General features: G+C 43.6%; 1 protein-coding gene across 2 annotated transcripts in view; it reads left to right on the top strand.

Moving 5' to 3' along the window:
* The window catches only part of TTF2 (transcription termination factor 2), a 192744-nt gene that overhangs the window by 47484 nt on the left and 122706 nt on the right, over nt 1-22554 (top strand). For both annotated transcript variants that reach the window (XM_088446797.1, XM_088446796.1), the window contains exons 13-15: nt 15414-15519; nt 17988-18175; nt 18258-18411. In XM_088446797.1, the coding sequence (XP_088302923.1) occupies nt 15414-15519; nt 17988-18175; nt 18258-18411 (448 nt within the window). The remainder of the gene's footprint in view (nt 1-15413; nt 15520-17987; nt 18176-18257; nt 18412-22554) is intronic.

The following is a 22554-nucleotide window of genomic DNA, read 5'->3' as shown; positions in this document are numbered from 1 at the left end:
TGATTATTATAGATGGAATGTGTAGTGGTGTAGGAGCCCTGTGATTATTATAGATGGAATGTGTAAGAGCCCTGTGATTATTATAGATGGAATGTGTAGGAGCCCTGTGATTATTATAGATGGAATGTGTAGGAGCCCTGTGATTATTATAGATGGAATGTGTAGGAGCCCTGTGATTATTATAGATGGAATGTGTAAGAGCCCTGTGATTATTATAGATGGAATGTGTAGGAGCCCTGTGATTATTATAGATGGAATGTGTAAGAGCCCTGTGATTATTATAGATGGAATGTGTAGGAGCCCTGTGATTATTATAGATTGAATGTGTAGAGGTGTAAGAGCCCTGTGATTATTATAGATGGAATGTGTTGGAGCCCTGTGATTATTATAGATGGAATGTGTAGTGGTGTAGGAGCCCTGTGATTATTATAGATGGAATGTGTAAGAGCCCTGTGATTATTATAGATGGAATGTGTAGGAGCCCTGTGATTATTATAGATGGAATGTGTAGTGGTGTAGGAGCCCTGTGATTATTATAGATGGAATGTGTAAGAGCCCTGTGATTATTATAGATGGAATGTGTAGGAGCCCTGTGATTATTATAGATGGAATGTGTAGGAGCCCTGTGATTATTATAGATGGAATGTGTAGGAGCCCTGTGATTATTATAGATGGAATGTGTAGTGGTGTAAGAGCCCTGTGATTATTATAGATGGAATGTGTAGAGGTGTAGGAGCCCTGTGATTATTATAGATGGAATGTGTAGAGGTGTAGGAGCCCTGTGATTATTATAGATGGAATGTGTAGGAGCCCTGTGATTATTATAGATGGAATGTGTAGGAGCCCTGTGATTATTATAGATGGAATGTGTAGTGGTGTAGGAGCCCTGTGATTATTATAGATGGAATGTGTAAGAGCCCTGTGATTGTTATAGATGGAATGTGTAGGAGCCCTGTGATTATTATAGATGGAATGTGTAAGAGCCCTGTGATTATTATAGATGGAATGTGTAGTGGTGTAGGAGCCCTGTGATTATTATAGATGGAATGTGTAAGAGCCCTGTGATTATTATAGATGGAATGTGTAGGAGCCCTGTGATTATTATAGATGGAATGTGTAAGAGCCCTGTGATTATTATAGATGGAATGTGTAGGAGCCCTGTGATTATTATAGATGGAATGTGTAGTGGTGTAGGAGCCCTGTGATTATTATAGATGGAACGTGTAGGAGCCCTGTGATTATTATAGATGGAATGTGTAGTGGTGTAGGAGCCCTGTGATTATTATAGATGGAATGTGTAGGAGCCCTGTGATTATTATAGATGGAATGTGTAGGAGCCCTGTGATTATTATAGATGGAATGTGTAGGAGCCCTGTGATTATTATAGATGGAATGTGTAAGAGCCCTGTGATTATTATAGATGGAATGTGTAGAGGTCTAAGAGCCCTGTGATTATTATAGATGGAATGTGTAGAGGTGTAAGAGCCCTGTGATTATTATAGATGGAATGTGTAAGAGCCCTGTGATTATTATAGATGGAATGTGTAGAGGTGTTAGAGCCCTGTGATTATTATAGATGGAATGTGTAGAGGTGTAAGAGCCCTGTGATTATTATAGATGGAATGTGTAGGAGCCCTGTGATTATTATAGATGGAATGTGTAAGAGCCCTGTGATTATTATAGATGGAATGTGTAAGAGCCCTGTGATTATTATAGATGGAATGTGTAGGAGCCCTGTGATTATTATAGATGGAATGTGTAGGACCCCTGTGATTATTATAGATGGAATGTGTAGTGGTGTTAGAGCCCTGTGATTATTATAGATGGAATGTGTAGGAGCCCTGTGATTATTATAGATGGAATGTGTAGTGGTGTAAGAGCCCTGTGATTATTATAGATGGAATGTGTAGGAGCCCTGTGATTATTATAGATGGAATGTGTAGGAGCCCTGTGATTATTATAGATGGAATGTGTAGGAGCCCTGTGATTATTATAGATGGAATGTGTAGGAGCCCTGTGATTATTATAGATGGAATGTGTAAGAGCCCTGTGATTATTATAGATGGAATGTGTAGGAGCCCTGTGATTATTATAGATGGAATGTGTAGAGGTGTAAGAGTCCTGTGATTATTATAGATGGACTGTGTAGGAGCCCTGTGATTATTATAGATGGAATGTGTAGAGGTGTAAGATCCCTGTGATTATTATAGATGGAATGTGTAGGAGCCCTGTGATTATTATAGATGGAATGTGTAGGAGCCCTGTGATTATTATAGATGGAATGTGTAGGAGCCCTGTGATTATTATAGATGGAATGTGTAGGAGCCCTGTGATTATTATAGATGGAATGTGTAGGAGCCCTGTGATTATTATAGATGGAATGTGTAGGAGCCCTGTGATTATTATAGATGGAATGTGTAAGAGCCCTGTGATTATTATAGATGGAATGTGTAAGAGCCCTGTGATTATTATAGATGGAATGTGTAAGAACCCTGTGATTATTATAGATGGAATGTGTAAGAGCCCTGTGATTATTATAGATGGAATGTGTAAGAGCCCTGTGATTATTATAGATGGTATGTGTAGGCGCCCTGTGATTATTATAGATGGAATGTGTAGAGGTGTAAGAGCCCTGTGATTATTATAGATGGAATGTGTAAGAGCCCTGTGATTATTATAGATGGAATGTGTAGGAGCCCTGTGATTATTATAGATGGAATGTGTAGGAGCCCTGTGATTATTATAGATGGAATGTGTAGGAGCCCTGTGATTATTATAGATGGAATGTGTAGTGGTGTAAGAGCCCTGTGATTATTATATATGGAATATGTAGGAGCCCTGTGATTATTATAGATGGAATGTGTAGGAGCCCTGTGATTATTATAGATGGAATGTGTAAGAGCCCTGTGATTATTATAGATGGAATGTGTAAGAGCCCTGTGATTATTATAGATGGAATGTGTAAGAGCCCTGTGATTATTATAGATGGAATGTGTAGGAGCCCTGTGATTATTATAGATGGAATGTGTAAGAGCCCTGTGATTATTATAGATGGAATGTGTAGGAGCCCTGTGATTATTTTTGATGGAATGTGTAAGAGCCCTGTGATTATTATAGATGGAATGTGTAGAGGTGTAGGAGCCCTGTGTTTATTTTTGATGGAATGTGTAAGAGCCCTGTGATTATTATAGATGGAATGTGTAGGAGCCCTGTGATTATTATAGATGGGATGTGTAGAGGTGTAAGAGCCCTGTGATTATTATTGATGGAATGTGTAGGAGCCCTGTGATTATTATAGATGGAATGTGTAGAGATGTAAGAGCCCTGTGATTATTATAGATGGAATGTGTAGAGGTGTAAGAGCCCTGTGATTATTATAGATGGGATGTGTAAGTGCCCTGTGATTATTATAGATGGAATGTGTAAGAGCCCTGTGATTATTATAGATGGAATGTGTAGAGGTGTAAGAGCCCTGTGATTATTATAGATGGAATGTGTAGGAACCCTGTGATTATTATAGATGGAATGTGTAGGAGCCCTGTGATTATTATAGATGGGATGTGTAGGAGCCCTGTGATTATTATAGATGGAATGTGTAGAAGTGTAAGAGCCCTGTGATTATTATAGATGGAATGTGTAGAGGTGTAAGAGCCCTGTGATTATTATAGATGGAATGTGTAGAGGTCTAAGAGCCCTGTGATTATTATAGATGGAATGTGTAGAGGTGTAAGAGCCCTGTGATTATTATAGATGGAATGTGTAGAGGTGTTAGAGCCCTGTGATTATTATAGATGGAATGTGTAGAGGTGTAAGAGCCCTGTGATTATTATAGATGGAATGTGTAGTCGTGTAGGAGCCCTGTGATTATTTTAGATGGAATGTGTAGTGGTGTAAGAGCCCTGTGATTATTATAGATGGAATGTGTAGGAGCCCTGTGATTATTATAGATGGAATGTGTAGGAGCCCTGTGATTATTATAGATGGAATGTGTAGGAGCCCTGTGATTAATATAGATGGAATGTGTAAGAGCCCTGTGAGTATTATAGATGGAATGTGTAGAGGTGTAAGAGCCCTGTGATTATTATAGATGGAATGTGTAGGATCCCTGTGATTATTATAGATGGAATGTGTAAGAGCCCTGTGAGTATTATAGATGGAATGTGTAGAGGTGTAAGAGCCCTGTGATTATTATAGATGGAATGTGTAGGATCCCTGTGATTATTATAGATGGAATGTGTAGGAGCCCTGTGATTATTATAGATGGAATGTGTAAGAACCCTGTGAGTATTATAGATGGAATGTGTAGAGGTGTAAGAGCCCTGTGATTATTATAGATGAAATGTGTAGGAGCCCTGTGATTATTATAGATGGAATGTGTAGGAGCCCTGTGATTATTATAGATGGAATGTGTAGTGGTGTAAGAGCCCTGTGATTATAGATGGAATGTGTAGTGGTGTAAGAGCCCTGTGATTATTATTGATGGAATGTGTAGGAGCCCTGTGATTATTATAAATGGGATGTGTAGGAGCCCTGTGATTATTATAGATGGAATGTGTAGAGGTGTAAGAGCCCTGTGATTATTATAGATGGGATGTGTAAGTGCCCTGTGATTATTATAGATGGAATGTGTAAGAGCCCTGTGATTATTGTAGATGGAATGTGTAAGAGCCCTTTGATTATTATAGATGGAATGTGTAGGAGCCCTGTGATTATTATAGATGGAATGTGTAGGAGCCCTGTGATTATTATAGATGGAATGTGTAGGAGCCCTGTGATTATTATAGATGGAATGTGTAGGAGCCCTGTGATTATTATAGATGGAATGTGTAGTGGTGTAAGAGCCCTGTGATTATTATATATGGAATATGTAGGAGCCCTGTGATTATTATAGATGGAATGTGTAGGAGCCCTGTGATTATTATAGATGGAATGTGTAAGAGCCCTGTGATTATTATAGATGGAATGTGTAAGAGCCCTGTGATTATTATAGATGGAATGTGTAAGAGCCCTGTGATTATTATAGATGGAATGTGTAAGAGCCCTGTGATTATTATAGATGGAATGTGTAGGAGCCCTGTGATTATTATAGATGGAATGTGTAAGAGCCCTGTGATTATTATAGATGGAATGTGTAGGAGCCCTGTGATTATTTTTGATGGAATGTGTAAGAGCCCTGTGATTATTATAGATGGAATGTGTAGAGGTGTAGGAGCCCTGTGTTTATTTTTGATGGAATGTGTAAGAGCCCTGTGATTATTATAGATGGAATGTGTAGGAGCCCTGTGATTATTATAGATGGGATGTGTAGAGGTGTAAGAGCCCTGTGATTATTATTGATGGAATGTGTAGGAGCCCTGTGATTATTATAGATGGAATGTGTAGAGATGTAAGAGCCCTGTGATTATTATAGATGGAATGTGTAGAGGTGTAAGAGCCCTGTGATTATTATAGATGGGATGTGTAAGTGCCCTGTGATTATTATAGATGGAATGTGTAAGAGCCCTGTGATTATTATAGATGGAATGTGTAGAGGTGTAAGAGCCCTGTGATTATTATAGATGGAATGTGTAGGAACCCTGTGATTATTATAGATGGAATGTGTAGGAGCCCTGTGATTATTATAGATGGGATGTGTAGGAGCCCTGTGATTATTATAGATGGAATGTGTAGAAGTGTAAGAGCCCTGTGATTATTATAGATGGAATGTGTAGAGGTGTAAGAGCCCTGTGATTATTATAGATGGAATGTGTAGAGGTCTAAGAGCCCTGTGATTATTATAGATGGAATGTGTAGAGGTGTAAGAGCCCTGTGATTATTATAGATGGAATGTGTAGAGGTGTTAGAGCCCTGTGATTATTATAGATGGAATGTGTAGAGGTGTAAGAGCCCTGTGATTATTATAGATGGAATGTGTAGTCGTGTAGGAGCCCTGTGATTATTTTAGATGGAATGTGTAGTGGTGTAAGAGCCCTGTGATTATTATAGATGGAATGTGTAGGAGCCCTGTGATTATTATAGATGGAATGTGTAGGAGCCCTGTGATTAATATAGATGGAATGTGTAAGAGCCCTGTGAGTATTATAGATGGAATGTGTAGAGGTGTAAGAGCCCTGTGATTATTATAGATGGAATGTGTAGGATCCCTGTGATTATTATAGATGGAATGTGTAAGAGCCCTGTGAGTATTATAGATGGAATGTGTAGAGGTGTAAGAGCCCTGTGATTATTATAGATGGAATGTGTAGGATCCCTGTGATTATTATAGATGGAATGTGTAGGAGCCCTGTGATTATTATAGATGGAATGTGTAAGAACCCTGTGAGTATTATAGATGGAATGTGTAGAGGTGTAAGAGCCCTGTGATTATTATAGATGAAATGTGTAGGAGCCCTGTGATTATTATAGATGGAATGTGTAGGAGCCCTGTGATTATTATAGATGGAATGTGTAGTGGTGTAAGAGCCCTGTGATTATAGATGGAATGTGTAGTGGTGTAAGAGCCCTGTGATTATTATTGATGGAATGTGTAGGAGCCCTGTGATTATTATAAATGGGATGTGTAGGAGCCCTGTGATTATTATAGATGGAATGTGTAGAGGTGTAAGAGCCCTGTGATTATTATAGATGGGATGTGTAAGTGCCCTGTGATTATTATAGATGGAATGTGTAAGAGCCCTGTGATTATTGTAGATGGAATGTGTAAGAGCCCTTTGATTATTATAGATGGAATGTGTAGGAGCCCTGTGATTATTATAGATGGAATGTGTAAGAGCCCTTTGATTATTATAGATGGAATGTGTAAGAGCCCTGTGATTATTGTAGATGGAATGTGTAAGAGCCCTGTGATTATTATAGATGGAATGTGTAGGAGCCCTGTGATTATTATAGATGGGATGTGTAAGTGCCCTGTGATTATTATAGATGGAATGTGTAAGAGCCCTGTGATTATTATAGATGGAATGTGTAGAGGTGTAAGAGCCCTGTGATTATTATAGATGGAATGTGTAGGAGCCCTGTGATTATTATAAATGGGATGTGTAGAGGTGTAAGAGCCCTGTTATTATTATAGATGGAATGTGTAGAGGTGTAAGAGCCCTGTTATTATTATAGATGGAATGTGTAGAGGTGTAAGAGCCCTGTGATTATTATAGATGGAATGTGTAAGAGCCCTGTGATTATTATAGATGGTAATGTGTAGTGGTGTAAGAGCCCTGTGATTATTATAGATGGAATGTGTAGTGGTGTAAGAGCCCTGTGATTATTATAGATGGAATGTGTAGTGGTGTAAGAGCCCTGTGATTATTATTGATGGAATGTGTTGGAGCCCGGTGATTATTATAGATGGAATGTGTAGAGGCATAAGAGCCTTGTGATTATTATAGATGGAATGTGTAGATGTGTAAGAGCCCTGTGATTATTATAGATGGAATGTGTAGAGGTGTAAGAGCCCTGTGATTATTATAGATGGAATGTGTAGAGGTGTAAGAGCCCTGTGATTATTATAGATGGAATGTGTAGAGGTGTAAGAGCCCTGTGATTATTATAGATGGAATGTGTAGAGGTGTAAGAGCCCTGTGATTATTATAGATGGAATGTGTAAGAGCCCTGTGATTATTATAGATGGAATGTGTAAGAGCCCTGTGATTATTATAGATGGAATGTGTAGGAGCCCTGTGATTATTATAGATGGAATGTGTAAGAGCCCTGTGAGTATTATAGATGGAATGTGTAAGAGCCCTGTGAGTATTATAGATGGAATGTGTAGAGGTGTAAGAGCCCTGTGATTATTATAGATGGAATGTGTAGAGGTGTAAGAGCCCTGTGATTATTATAGATGGAATGTGTAGGAGCCATGTGATTATTATAGATGGAATGTGTAAGAGCCCTGTGATTATTATAGATGGAATGTGTAGAGGTGTAAGAGCCCTGTGATTATTATAGATGGAATGTGTAAGAGCCCTGTGAGTATTATAGATGGAATGTGTAGAGGTGTAAGAGCCCTGTGATTATTATAGATGGAATGTGTAAGAGCCCTGTGATTATTATAGATGGAATGTGTAGGAGCCCTGTGAGTATTATAGATGGAATGTGTAGGAGCCCTGTGAGTATTATAGATGGAATGTGTAGGAGCCCTGTGATTATTATAGATGGAATGTGTAGGAGCCCTGTGATTATTATAGATGGAATGTGTAAGAGCCCTGTGATTATTATAGATGGAATGTGTAAGAGCCTGTGATTATTATAGATGGAATGTGTAGGAGCCTGTGATTATTATAGATGGAATGTGTAGAGGTGTAAGAGCCCTGTGATTATTATAGATGGAATGTGTAGGAGCCCTGTGATTATTATAGATGGAATGTGTAGGAGCCTGTAATTATTATAGATGGAATGTGTAGTGGTGTAAGAGCCCTGTGATTATTATAGATGGAATGTGTAGAGGTGTAAGAGCCCTATGATTATTATAGATGGAATGTGTAGGAGCCCTGTGATTATTATAGATGGAATGTGTAAGAGCCCTGTGATTATTATAGATGGAATGTGTAAGAGCCCTGTGATTATTATAGATGGAATGTGTAGAGGTGTAAGAGCCCTGTGGTTATTATAGATGGAATGTGTAGAGTTGTAAGAGCCCTGTGATTATTATAGATGGAATGTGTAAGAGCCCTGTGATTATTATAGATGGAATGTGTAGAGGTGTAAGAGCCCTGTGATTATTATAGATGGGATGTGTGATTATTATATTATAGCCCTGTGATTATTATAGATGGAATGTGTAGTGTTGTAGGAGCCCTGTGATTTATTATAGATGGAATGTGTAAGAGCCCTGTAATTATTATAGATGGAATGTGTAAGAGCCCTGTGATTATTATAGATGGAATGTGTAGAGGTGTAAGAGCCCTGTGATTATTATAGATGGGATGTGTAGAGGTGTAAGAGCCCTGTGATTATTATAGATGGAATGTGTAGGAGCCCTGTGATTATTATAGATGGAATGTGTAAGAGCCCTGTTATTATTATAGTTGGAATGTGTAGGAGCCCTGTGATTATTATAGATGGGATGTGTAGAGGTGTAAGAGCCCTGTTATTATTATAGTTGGAATGTGTAGGAGCCCTGTGATTATTATAGATGGGATGTGTAGAGGTGTAAGAGCCCTGTGATTATTATAGATGGAATGTGTAAGAGCCCTGTGATTATTATAGATGGAATGTGTAAGAGCCCTGTGATTATTATAGATGGAATGTGTAAGAGCCCTGTGATTATTATAGATGGAATGTGTAAGAGCCCTGTGATTATTATAGATGGAATGTGTAAGAGCCCTGTGATTATTATAGATGGAATGTGTAAGAGCCCTGTGATTATTATAGATGGAATGTGTAAGAGCCCTGTGATTATTATAGATGGTAATGTGTAGTGGTGTAAGAGCCCTGTGATTATTATAGATGGAATGTGTAGAGGCATAAGAGCCTTGTGATTATTATAGATGGAATGTTTAGATGTGTAAGAGCCCTGTGATTATTATAGATGGAATGTGTAGCACCCCTGTGATTATTATAGATGGAATGTGTAGTGGTGTAAGAGCCCTATGATTATTATAGATGGGATGTGTAGAGGTGTAAGAGCCCTGTGATTATTATAGATGGAATGTGTAGAGGTGTAAGAGCCCTGTGATTATTATAGATGGAATGTGTAGAGGTGTAAGAGCCCTGTGATTATTATAGATGGAATGTGTAAGAGCCCTGTGATTATTATAGATGGAATGTGTAGGAGCCCTGTGAGTATTATAGATGGAATGTGTAGGAGCCCTGTGATTATTATAGATGGAATGTGTAGGAGCCCTGTGATTATTATAGATGGAATGTGTAAGAGCCCTGTGATTATTATAGATGGAATGTGTAAGAGCCCTGTGATTATTATAGATGGAATGTGTAGAGGTGTAGGAGCCCTGTGATTATTATAGATGGAATGTGTAGGAGCCTGTGATTATTATAGATGGAATGTGTAGAGGTGTAAGAGCCCTGTCATTATTATAGATGGAATGTGTAGGAGCCCTGTGATTATTATAGATGGAATGTGTAGGAGCCTGTGATTATTATAGATGGAATGTGTAGTGGTGTAAGAGCCCTGTGATTATTATAGATGGAATGTGTAGAGGTGTAAGAGCCCTGTGATTATTATAGATGGAATGTGTAGAGGTGTAAGAGCCCTGTGATTATTATAGATGGAATGTGTAGGAGCCCTGTGATTATTATAGATGGAATGTGTAGAGGTGTAAGAGCCCTGTGATTATTATAGATGGGATGTGTGATTATTATATTATAGCCCTGTGATTATTATAGATGGAATGTGTAGTGGTGTAGGAGCCCTGTGATTATTATAGATGGAATGTGTAAGAGCCCTGTGATTATTATAGATGGAATGTGTAAGAGCCCTGTGATTATTATAGATGGAATGTGTAGAGGTGTAAGAGCCCTGTGATTATTATAGATGGAATGTGTAGAGGTGTAAGAGCCCTGTGATTATTATAGATGGGATGTGTAGATGTGTAAGAGCCCTGTGATTATTATAGATGGAATGTGTAGGAGCCCTGTGATTATTATAGATGGAATGTGTAAGAGCCCTGTTATTATTATAGTTGGAATGTGTAGGAGCCCTGTGATTATTATAGATGGGATGTGTAGAGGTGTAAGAGCCCTGTGATTATTATAGATGGTATGTGTAGAGGTGTAAGAGCCCTGTGATTATTATAGATGGAATGTGTAGGAGCCCTGTGATTATTATAGATGGAATGTGTAGGAGCCGTGTGATTATTATAGATGGAATGTGTAGGAACCCTGTGATTATTATAGATGGAATGTGTAGGAGCCGTGTGATTATTATAGATGGAATGTGTAGGAACCCTGTGATTATTATAGATGGAATGTGTAAGAGCCCTGTGATTATTATAGATGGAATGTGTAGGAGCCGTGTGATTATTATAGATGGAATGTGTAGGAGCCCTGTGATTATTATAGATGGAATGTGTAGAGGTGTAGGAGCCCTGTGATTATTATAGATGGAATGTGTAGGAGCCCTGTGATTATTATAGATGGAATGTGTAAGAGCCCTGTGATTATTATAGATGGAATGTGTAGGATCCCTGTGATTATTATAGATGGAATGTGTAAGAGCCCTGTGATTATTATAGATGGAATGTGTAGAGGTGTAGGAGCCCTGTGATTATTATAGATGGAATGTGTAAGAGCCCTGTGAGTATTATAGATGGGATGTGTAGGAGCCTGTGATTATTATAGATGGAATGTGTAGGAGCCCTGTGATTATTATAGATGGTATGTGTAGGAGCCTGTGATTATTATAGATGGAATGTGTAGGAGCCCTGTGATTATTATAGATGGAATGTGTAAGAGCCCTGTGATTATTATAGATGGAATGTGTAGGATCCCTGTGATTATTATAGATGGAATGTGTAAGAGCCCTGTGATTATTATAGATGGAATGTGTAGAGGTGTAGGAGCCCTGTGATTATTATAGATGGAATGTGTAAGAGCCCTGTGAGTATTATAGATGGGATGTGTAGGAGCCTGTGATTATTATAGATGGAATGTGTAGGAGCCCTGTGATTATTATAGATGGTATGTGTAGGAGCCTGTGATTATTATAGATGGAATGTGTAGAGGTGTAGGAGCCTGTGATTATTATAGATGGAATGTGTAGAGGTGTAAGAGCCCTGTGATTATTATAGATGGAATGTGTAGGAGCCTGTGATTATTATAGATGGGATGTGTAGGAGCCCTGTGATTATTATAGATGGAATGTGTAGGAGCCTGTGATTATTATAGATGGAATGTGTAGGAACCCTGTGATTATTATAGATGGAATGTGTAGGAACCCTGTGATTATTATAGATGGAATGTGTAGAGGTGTAAGAGCCTTGTGATTATTATAGCTGGAATGTGTAGGAGCCCTGTGATTATTATAGATGGAATGTGTAAGAGCCCTGTGATTATTATAGATGGAATGTGTAGGAGCCCTGTGATTATTATAGATGGAATGTGTAAGAGCCCTGTGAGTATTATAGATGGAATGTGTAAGAGCCCTGTGAGTATTATAGATGGAATGTGTAGGATCCCTGTGATTATTATAGATGGAATGTGTAAGAGCCCTGTGATTATTATAGATGGAATGTGTAGAGGTGTAAGAGCCCTGTGATTATTATAGATGGAATGTGTAGGAGCCTGTGATTATTATAGATGGAATGTGTAGGATCCCTGTGATTATTATAGATGGAATGTGTAAGAGCCCTGTGATTATTATAGATGGTATGTGTAGAGGTGTAAGAGCCCTGTGATTATTATAGATGGAATGTGTAGGAGCCCTGTGATTATTATAGATGGAATGTGTAGGAGCCGTGTGATTATTATAGATGGAATGTGTAGGAACCCTGTGATTATTATAGATGGAATGTGTAGGAGCCCTGTGATTATTATAGATGGAATGTGTAAGAGCCCTGTGATTATTATAGATGGAATGTGTAGGAGCCGTGTGATTATTATAGATGGAATGTGTAGGAGCCCTGTGATTATTATAGATGGAATGTGTAGGAGCCCTGTGATTATTATAGATGGAATGTGTAGGAGCCCTGTGATTATTATAGATGGAATGTGTAGTAGCCCTGTGAGTATTATAGATGGAATGTGTAGAGGTGTAAGAGCCCTGTGATTATTATAGATGGAATGTGTAGGATCCCTGTGATTATTATAGATGGAATGTGTAAGAGCCCTGTGATTATTATAGATGGAATGTGTAGAGGTGTAGGAGCCCTGTGATTATTATAGATGGAATGTGTAAGAGCCCTGTGAGTATTATAGATGGGATGTGTAGGAGCCCTGTGATTATTATAGATGGAATGTGTAAGAGCCCTGTGATTATTATAGATGGAATGTGTAGGAGCCCTGTGATTATTATAGATGGAATGTGTAAGAGCCCTGTGAGTATTATAGATGGAATGTGTAAGAGCCCTGTGAGTATTATAGATGGAATGTGTAGGATCCCTGTGATTATTATAGATGGAATGTGTAAGAGCCCTGTGATTATTATAGATGGAATGTGTAGAGGTGTAAGAGCCCTGTGATTATTATAGATGGAATGTGTAGGAGCCCTGTGATTATTATAGATGGAATGTGTAGGAGCCCTGTGATTATTATAGATGGAATGTGTAAGAGCCCTGTGAGTATTATAGATGGAATGTGTAAGAGCCCTGTGAGTATTATAGATGGAATGTGTAAGAGCCCTGTGAGTATTATAGATGGGATGTGTAGGAGCCCTGTGATTATTATAGATGGGATGTGTAGGAGCCCTGTGATTATTATAGATGGAATGTGTAGGAGCCCTGTGATTATTATAGATGGTATGTGTAGGAGCCCTGTGATTATTATAGATGGTATGTGTAGGAGCCTGTGATTATTATAGATGGAATGTGTAGGACCCCTGTGATTATTATAGATGGAATGTGTAGTGGTGTAAGAGCCCTGTGATTATTATAGATGGAATGTGTAGGAGCCCTGTGATTATTATAGATGGAATGTGTAGAGGTGTAAGAGCCCTGTGATTATTATAGATGGAATGTGTAGGATCCCTGTGATTATTATAGATGGAATGTGTAGGAGCCCTGTGATTATTATAGATGGAATGTGTAGGAGCCCTGTGATTATTATAGATGGAATGTGTAGGATCCCTGTGATTATTATATATGGAATGTGTAGGAGCCCTGTGATTATTATAGATGGTATGTGTAGGAGCCTGTGATTATTATAGATGGAATGTGTAAGAGCCCTGTGATTATTATAGATGGAATGTGTAGGAACCCTGTGATTATTATAGATGGAATGTGTAGGAACCCTGTGATTATTATAGATGGAATGTGTAGGAACCCTGTGATTATTATAGATGGAATGTGTAGGAGCCCTGTGATTATTATAGCTGGAATGTGTAAGAGCCCTGTGATTATTATAGATGGAATGTGTAGGAGCCCTGTGATTATTATAGATGGAATGTGTAGGAGCCCTGTGATTATTATAGATGGAATGTGTAGAGGTGTAAGAGCCCTGTGATTATTATAGATGGAATGTGTAAGAGCCCTGTGATTATTATAGATGGAATGTGTAGGAACCCTGTGATTATTATAGATGGAATGTGTAAGAGCCCTGTGATTATTATAGATGGAATATGTAGGAGCCCTGTGATTATTATAGATGGAATGTGTAAGAGCCCTGTGAGTATTATAGATGGAATGTGTAAGAGCCCTGTGATTATTATAGATGGAATGTGTAGGAGCCCTGTGATTATTATAGATGGTATGTGTAGGAGCCCTGTGATTATTATAGATGGTATGTGTAGGAGCCCTGTGATTATTATAGATGGTATGTGTAGGAGCCTGTGATTATTATAGATGGAATGTGTAGGACCCCTGTGATTATTATAGATGGAATGTGTAGTGGTGTAAGAGCCCTGTGATTATTATAGATGGAATGTGTAGGAGCCCTGTGATTATTATAGATGGAATGTGTAGAGGTGTAAGAGCCCTGTGATTATTATAGATGGAATGTGTAGGATCCCTGTGATTATTATAGATGGAATGTGTAGGAGCCCTGTGATTATTATAGATGGTATGTGTAGGAGCCTGTGATTATTATAGATGGAATGTGTAAGAGCCCTGTGATTATTATAGATGGAATGTGTAGAGGTGTAGGAGCCCTTTGATTATTATAGATGGAATGTGTAGGAACCCTGTGATTATTATAGATGGAATGTGTAGGAACCCTGTGATTATTATAGATGGAATGTGTAGGAGCCCTGTGATTATTATAGCTGGAATGTGTAGGAGCCCTGTGATTATTATAGATGGAATGTGTAGGAGCCCTGTGATTATTATAGATGGAATGTGTAGAGGTGTAAGAGCCCTGTGATTATTATAGATGGAATGTGTAAGAGCCCTGTGATTATTATAGATGGAATGTGTAGGAGCCCTGTGATTATTATAGATGGAATGTGTAGGAGCCCTGTGTTTATTATAGATGGAATGTGTAGAGGTGTAAGAACAGCCTGCCCAGCATAATCAGTGTATAGTGGTGGGTTCGATTCTTACCACGACCCTAACTGTGTGGAGTTTGTTCTTTCTCCCTGTGCTTGAGTGAGTTTCCTTCGGGTACTTCTCCACTGGGGCAGGGACTGACGTGTATGGCCTAATATTCTATGTGCGCTGGATAAATAACTGGTAATACACAGTCGCAGCTAATGCTGAGATCTCTGACGCGGCAGTATTACCTTGTGGGATAAGCCATGTTAATGATGTATAAGATGATGGTTTTGTACCACGCTTAGGCTCTATATGACATAACGCTATTCTCTCTGCCAGGCTGGCGCAATACGACATCGTCGTCACCACCTACAGCCTAGTATCAAAAGAGATTCCCACCAAGAAGGAGGAAGGAGAAGTCCCAGCTAAGGACCAGGACCTGGAGGTAGGACAGGCTGAGCGGATTGAGGTTTTCACTGTATACATTTTGGTTTTATACATGAAGATAGAAAGATGTCTTCAGCTGTGGTGTCTGCCAGAGATGCCGTCATGTGAGGGGCCTCATTCTCTTATACTGGTGGCTGCTTTACAGGGTAATAAATTCATGTGTGGAGGGGAGAACTGTGCTGGTGCATGGGACTGTGTGACCCGGGGGCTGTGCTGGTGCATGGGACTGTGTGACCCGGGGTCTGTGCTAGTGCATGTGACTGTGTGACCCGGGGTCTGTGCTGGTGCATGGGACTGTGTGACCCGGGGTCTGTGCTGGTGCATGTGACTGTGTGACCCGGGGTCTGTGCTGGTGCATGTGACTGTGTGACCCGGGGTCTGTGCTGGTGCATGGGACTGTGTGACCCGGGGTCTGTGCTGGTGCATGGGACTGTGTGACCCGGGGTCTGTGCTGGTGCATGGGACTGTGTGACCCGGGGTCTGTGCTGGTGCATGGGACTGTGTGACCCGGGGTCTGTGCTGGTGCATGGGACTGTGTGACCCGGGGTCTGTGCTGGTGCATGGGACTGTGGGACCCGGGGTCTGTGCTGGTGCATGGGACTGTGGGACCCGGGGTCTGTGCTGGTGCATGGGACTGTGTGACCCGAGGGCTGTGCTAGTGCATGGGACTGTGTGACGCGGGGGCTGTGCTGGTACATGGGACTGTGTGACACGGGAGCTATGCTGGTGCATAGGACTGTGTGACCGAGGAGCTGTGCTGGTACATGTGACTGTGTGACCCAGAAGCTGTGCTAGTGCATGTGAGTGTGTGACCCGATGGCTGTGCTGGTACATGTGACACTGTGACCCAGGAGCTGTGCTGGTACATGGGACTGTGACAGCCAGGAGCCGTGCTGGTACATGGGACTGTGTGACCCGGGAGCTGTGCTGTTGCATGGGACCCGGGGGCTGTGCTGTTACATGGGACTGTGTGACCCGGGAGCTGTGCTGTTACATGGGACTGTGTGACCCGGGTGTCTGTGCTGGTGCATGTGACTGTGTGATCCGTGAGCTGTGCTGGTACATGGGACTGTGTGACCCGGGAGCTGTACTGTTACATGTGACTGTGTGACCCGGGAGCTGTGCTGGTACATGTGACTCGGGGGCTGTGCTGCTACATGGGACTGTGTGACCCAGGAGCCGTGCTGGTACATGGGACTGTGTGACCCGGGAGCTGTGCTGGTACATGTGACTCGGGGGCTGTGCTGTTACATGGGACTGTGTGACCCAGGAGCCGTGCTGGTACATGGGACTGTGTGACCCGGGAGCTGTGCTGGTACATGTGGCTCGGGGGCTGTGCTGTTACATGGGACTGTGTGACCCAGGAGCCATGCTGGTGCATGTGACTGTGTGATCCGTGAGCTGTACTGTTACATGTGACTGTGTGACCCGGGAGCTGTGCTGGTACATGTGACTCGGGGGCTGTGCTGCTACATGGGACTGTGTGACCCAGGAGCCGTGCTGGTACATGGGACTGTGTGACCCGGGAGCTGTGCTGGTACATGTGACTCGGGGGCTGTGCTGTTACATGGGACTGTGTGACCCAGGAGCCGTGCTGGTGCATGTGACTGTGTGATCCGTGAGCTGTGCTGGTACATGGGACTGTGTGACCCGGGAGCTGTGCTGTTGCATTGGACCCGGGGGCTGTGCTGTTACATGGGACTGTGTGACCCCGGGGGCTGTGCTGGTGCATGTGACTGTGTGATCCGTGAGCTGTGCTGGTACATGGGACTGTGTGACCCAGGAGCTGTACTGTTACATGTGACTCGGGGGCTGTGCTGCTACATGGGACTGTGTGACCTGGGAGCTGTGCTGGTACATGTGACTCGGGGGCTGTGCTGTTACATGGGACTGTGTGACCCGGGAGCTGTGCTGGTACATGTGACTCGGGGGCTGTGCTGTTACATGGGACTGTGTGACCCGGGAGCTGTGCTGGTACATGGGACTATGTAACCCCGGGGGCCGTGCTGGTACATGTGACCCCGGGGGCCGTGCTGGTACATGTGACCCCGGGGGCCGTGCTGGTACATGTGACCCCGGGGGCCGTGCTGGTACATGTGACCCCGGGGGCCGTGCTGGTACATGTGACCCCGGGGGCCGTGCTGGTACATGTGACCCCGGGGGCCGTGCTGGTACATGTGACCCCGGGGGCCGTGCTGGTACATGTGACCCCGGGGGCCGTGCTGGTACATGTGACCCCGGGGGCCGTGCTGGTACATGTGACCCCGGGGGCCGTGCTGGTACATGTGACTGTGTGACCCGGGGGCTGGAGGTCAGCAGTGGCCATTGGGTTAGGATTTTAGGTTACAGATCTGTGTAGACACTGGTGACTTAGGTTATTTATGTGCTATAATAAGCTTTTAACAAACTCCTAGACCACCCCTTAAATATAAGACGCCCCCTCACTGCTCGTGGTGTTTATTCCAGGAGGAAGCAGCCCCCTCCCCTCTTCTGCGCCTGGCCTGGGCGCGTATCATCCTGGACGAGGCTCACAACATTAAAAACCCGAAGGTGCAGACGTCCATGGCCGTGTGTAAGCTGAGAGCCGGGGCCCGCTGGGCAGTGACGGGGACCCCCATACAGAACAATCTGTTGGATCTGTACTCTCTCCTGCGGTGAGATATGAGGGGGGGTCTGCAGATATCGTCTGACCGGTAACACGGGACCTCGCTGGAGGTGTAACGCGTCTCATTCCAGGTTCCTGCGTTGCGCCCCGTTTGACGAGTTTAAGTTATGGAAAAATCAGGTGGATAATGGCAGCAAGAAGGGAGGAGAGCGGCTGAGTATCCTAACCAAGAGTCTCCTCCTGCGGAGGACCAAGGACCAGCTGGATCACACTGGGAGACCCCTGGTAACTAGTGTGTGTGTGACTGACCCCTGGTAACTAGTGTGTGTGTGTGTGTGTGATTGACCCCTGGTAACTAGTGTGTGTGTGACTGACCCCTGGTAACTAGTGTGTGTGTGACTGACCCCTGGTAACTAGTGTGTGTGTGTGTGTGTGTGACTGACCCCTGGTAACTAGTGTGTGTGTGTGACTGACCCCTGGTAACTAGTGTGTGTGTGACTGACCCCTGGTAACTAGTGTGTGTGTGTGTGTGTGTGTCTGACCCCTGGTAACTAGTGTGTGTGTGACTGATCCCTGGTAACTAGTGTGTGTGTGACTGACCCCTGGTAACTAGTGTGTGTGTGTGACTGACCCCTGGTAACTAGTGTGTGTGTGTGTGTGTGTGACTGACCCCTGGTAACTAGTGTGTGTGTGACTGACCCCTGGTAACTAGTGTGTGTGTGACTGATCCCTGGTAACTAGTGTGTGTGTGACTGACCCCTGGTAACTAGTGTGTGTGTGTGACTGACCCCTGGTAACTAGTGTGTGTGTGTGTGTGTGTGACTGACCCCTGGTAACTAGTGTGTGTGTGACTGACCCCTGGTAACTAGTGTGTGTGTGACTGACCCCTGGTAACTAGTGTGTGTGTGACTGACCCCTGGTAACTAGTGTGTGTGTGACTGACCCCTGGTAACTAGTGTGTGTGTGTGTGTGACTGACCCCTGGTAACTAGTGTGTGTGTGTGTGTGTGACTGACCCCTGGTAACTAGTGTGTGTGTGTGTGTGACTGACCCCTGGTAACTAGTGTGTGTGTGACTGACCCCTGGTAACTAGTGTGTGTGTGACTGACCCCTGGTAACTAGTGTGTGTGTGTGTGACTGACCCCTGGTAACTAGTGTGTGTGTGTGACTGACCCCTGGTAACTAGTGTGTGTGTGACTGACCCCTGGTAACTAGTGTGTGTGTGTGACTGACCCCTGGTAACTAGTGTGTGTGTGTGACTGACCCCTGGTAACTAGTGTGTGTGTGTGTGTGACTGACCCCTGGTAACTAGTGTGTGTGTGTGTCTGACCCCTGGTAACTAGTGTGTGTGTGTGTGTGACTGACCCCTGGTAACTAGTGTGTGTGTGTGTGTCTGACCCCTGGTAACTAGTGTGTGTGTGTGTGTGACTGACCCCTGGTAACTAGTGTGTGTGTGTGTGACTGACCCCTGGTAACTAGTGTGTGTGTGTGTGACTGACCCCTGGTAACTAGTGTGTGTGTGACTGACCCCTGGTAACTAGTGTGTGTGTGACTGACCTCTGGTAACTAGTGTGTGTGTGACTGACCCCTGGTAACTAGTGTGTGTGTGTGTGTGTGTGACTGACCCCTGGTAACTAGTGTGTGTGTGTGTGTGTGACTGACCCCTGGTAACTAGTGTGTGTGTGTGTGACTGACCCCTGGTAACTAGTGTGTGTGTGTGTGACTGACCCCTGGTAACTAGTGTGTGTGTGTGTGACTGACCCCTGGTAACGTGTGTGTGTGTGTGTGTGTCTGACCCCTGGTAACTAGTGTGTGTGATTGACCCCTGGTAACTAGTGTGTGTGTGTGACTGACCCCTGGTAACTAGTGTGTGTGTGACTGACCCCTGGTAACTAGTGTGTGTGTGACTGATCCCTGGTAACTAGTGTGTGTGTGTGACTGACCCCTGGTAACTAGTGTGTGTGTGTGTGTGACTGACCCCTGGTAACTAGTGTGTGTGTGTGTGTGACTGACCCCTGGTAACTAGTGTGTGTGTGACTGACCCCTGGTAACTAGTGTGTGTGTGACTGACCCCTGGTAACTAGTGTGTGTGTGACTGACCTCTGGTAACTAGTGTGTGTGTGACTGACCCCTGGTAACTAGTGTGTGTGTGTGTGTGACTGACCCCTGGTAACTAGTGTGTGTGTGTGACTGACCCCTGGTAACTAGTGTGTGTGTGTGTGTGTGTGACTGACCCCTGGTAACTAGTGTGTGTGTGTGTGTGACTGACCCCTGGTAACTAGTGTGTGTGTGACTGACCCCTGGTAACTAGTGTGTGTGTGACTGACCCCTGGTAACTAGTGTGTGTGTGACTGATCCCTGGTAACTAGTGTGTGTGTGACTGACCCCTGGTAACTAGTGTGTGTGTGTGACTGACCCCTGGTAACTAGTGTGTGTGTGTGACTGACCCCTGGTAACTAGTGTGTGTGTGACTGACCCCTGGTAACTAGTGTGTGTGTGACTGACCCCTGGTAACTAGTGTGTGTGTGACTGACCCCTGGTAACTAGTGTGTGTGTGTGACTGATCCCTGGTAACTAGTGTGTGTGTGTGTGACTGACCCCTGGTAACTAGTGTGTGTGACTGATCCCTGGTAACTAGTGTGTGTGTGACTGACCCCTGGTAACTAGTGTGTGTGTGACTGATCCCTGGTAACTAGTGTGTGTGACTGATCCCTGGTAACTAGTGTGTGTGTGTGTTACTGACCCCTGGTAACTAGTGTGTGTGACTGATCCCTGGTAACTAGTGTGTGTGACTGATCCCTGGTAACTAGTGTGTGTGTGTGTGTGACTGACCCCTGGTAACTAGTGTGTGTGACTGATCCCTGGTAACTAGTGTGTGTGTGACTGACCCCTGGTAACTAGTGTGTGTGTGTGACTGACCCCTGGTAACTAGTGTGTGTGTGTGTGACTGACCCCTGGTAACGTGTGTGTGTGTGTGTGTGACTGACCCCTGGTAACTAGTGTGTGTGTTACTGACCACTGGTAACTAGTGTGTGTGTGTGACTGACCCCTGGTAACTAGTGTGTGTGTGACTGACCCCTGGTAACTAGTGTGTGTGTGACTGACCCCTGGTAACTAGTGTGTGTGTGACTGACCCCTGGTAACTAGTGTGTGTGTGACTGACCCCTGGTAACTAGTGTGTGTGTGTGACTGACCCCTGGTAACTAGTGTGTGTGTGTGTGTTTGACTGACCCCTGGTAACTAGTGTGTGTGTGACTTACCCCTGGTAACTAGTGTGTGTGTGACTGACCCCTGGTAACTAGTGTGTGTGTGACTGACCCCTGGTAACTAGTGTGTGTGTGACTGACCCCTGGTAACTAGTGTGTGTGTGTGTGACTGACCCCTGGTAACTAGTGTGTGTGTGACTGACCCCTGGTAACTAGTGTGTGTGTGACTGACCCCTGGTAACTAGTGTGTGTGTGACTGATCCCTGGTAACTAGTGTGTGTGTGTGACTGACCCCTGGTAACTAGTGTGTGTGTGTGTGTGTCTGACCCCTGGTAACTAGTGTGTGTGTGTCTGACCCCTGGTAACTAGTGTGTGTGTGTCTGACCCCTGGTAACTAGTGTGTGTGTGTGTGACTGACCCCTGGTAACTAGTGTGTGTGTGTGTGACTGACCCCTGGTAACTAGTGTGTGTGTGACTGACCCCTGGTAACTAGTGTGTGTGTGACTGACCTCTGGTAACTAGTGTGTGTGTGACTGACCCCTGGTAACTAGTGTGTGTGTGTGTGACTGACCCCTGGTAACTAGTGTGTGTGTGTGTGTGTGTGTGACTGACCCCTGGTAACTAGTGTGTGTGTGTGTGACTGACCCCTGGTAACTAGTGTGTGTGTGTGTGACTGACCCCTGGTAACTAGTGTGTGTGTGTGTGACTGACCCCTGGTAACGTGTGTGTGTGTGTGTGTGTCTGACCCCTGGTAACTAGTGTGTGTGATTGACCCCTGGTAACTAGTGTGTGTGTGTGACTGACCCCTGGTAACTAGTGTGTGTGTGACTGACCCCTGGTAACTAGTGTGTGTGTGACTGATCCCTGGTAACTAGTGTGTGTGTGTGACTGACCCCTGGTAACTAGTGTGTGTGTGTGTGTGACTGACCCCTGGTAACTAGTGTGTGTGTGTGTGTGACTGACCCCTGGTAACTAGTGTGTGTGTGACTGACCCCTGGTAACTAGTGTGTGTGTGACTGACCCCTGGTAACTAGTGTGTGTGTGACTGACCTCTGGTAACTAGTGTGTGTGTGACTGACCCCTGGTAACTAGTGTGTGTGTGTGTGTGACTGACCCCTGGTAACTAGTGTGTGTGTGTGACTGACCCCTGGTAACTAGTGTGTGTGTGTGTGTGTGTGACTGACCCCTGGTAACTAGTGTGTGTGTGTGTGTGACTGACCCCT

The sequence above is a fragment of the Taudactylus pleione genome, unplaced genomic scaffold (genome assembly GCF_031769625.1).
Source record: "Taudactylus pleione unplaced genomic scaffold, aTauple2 ptg000405l, whole genome shotgun sequence".
In the NCBI taxonomy this organism is placed as follows: domain Eukaryota; kingdom Metazoa; phylum Chordata; class Amphibia; order Anura; family Myobatrachidae; genus Taudactylus; species Taudactylus pleione.
This window is presented reverse-complemented; position numbering and strand designations above follow the sequence as displayed.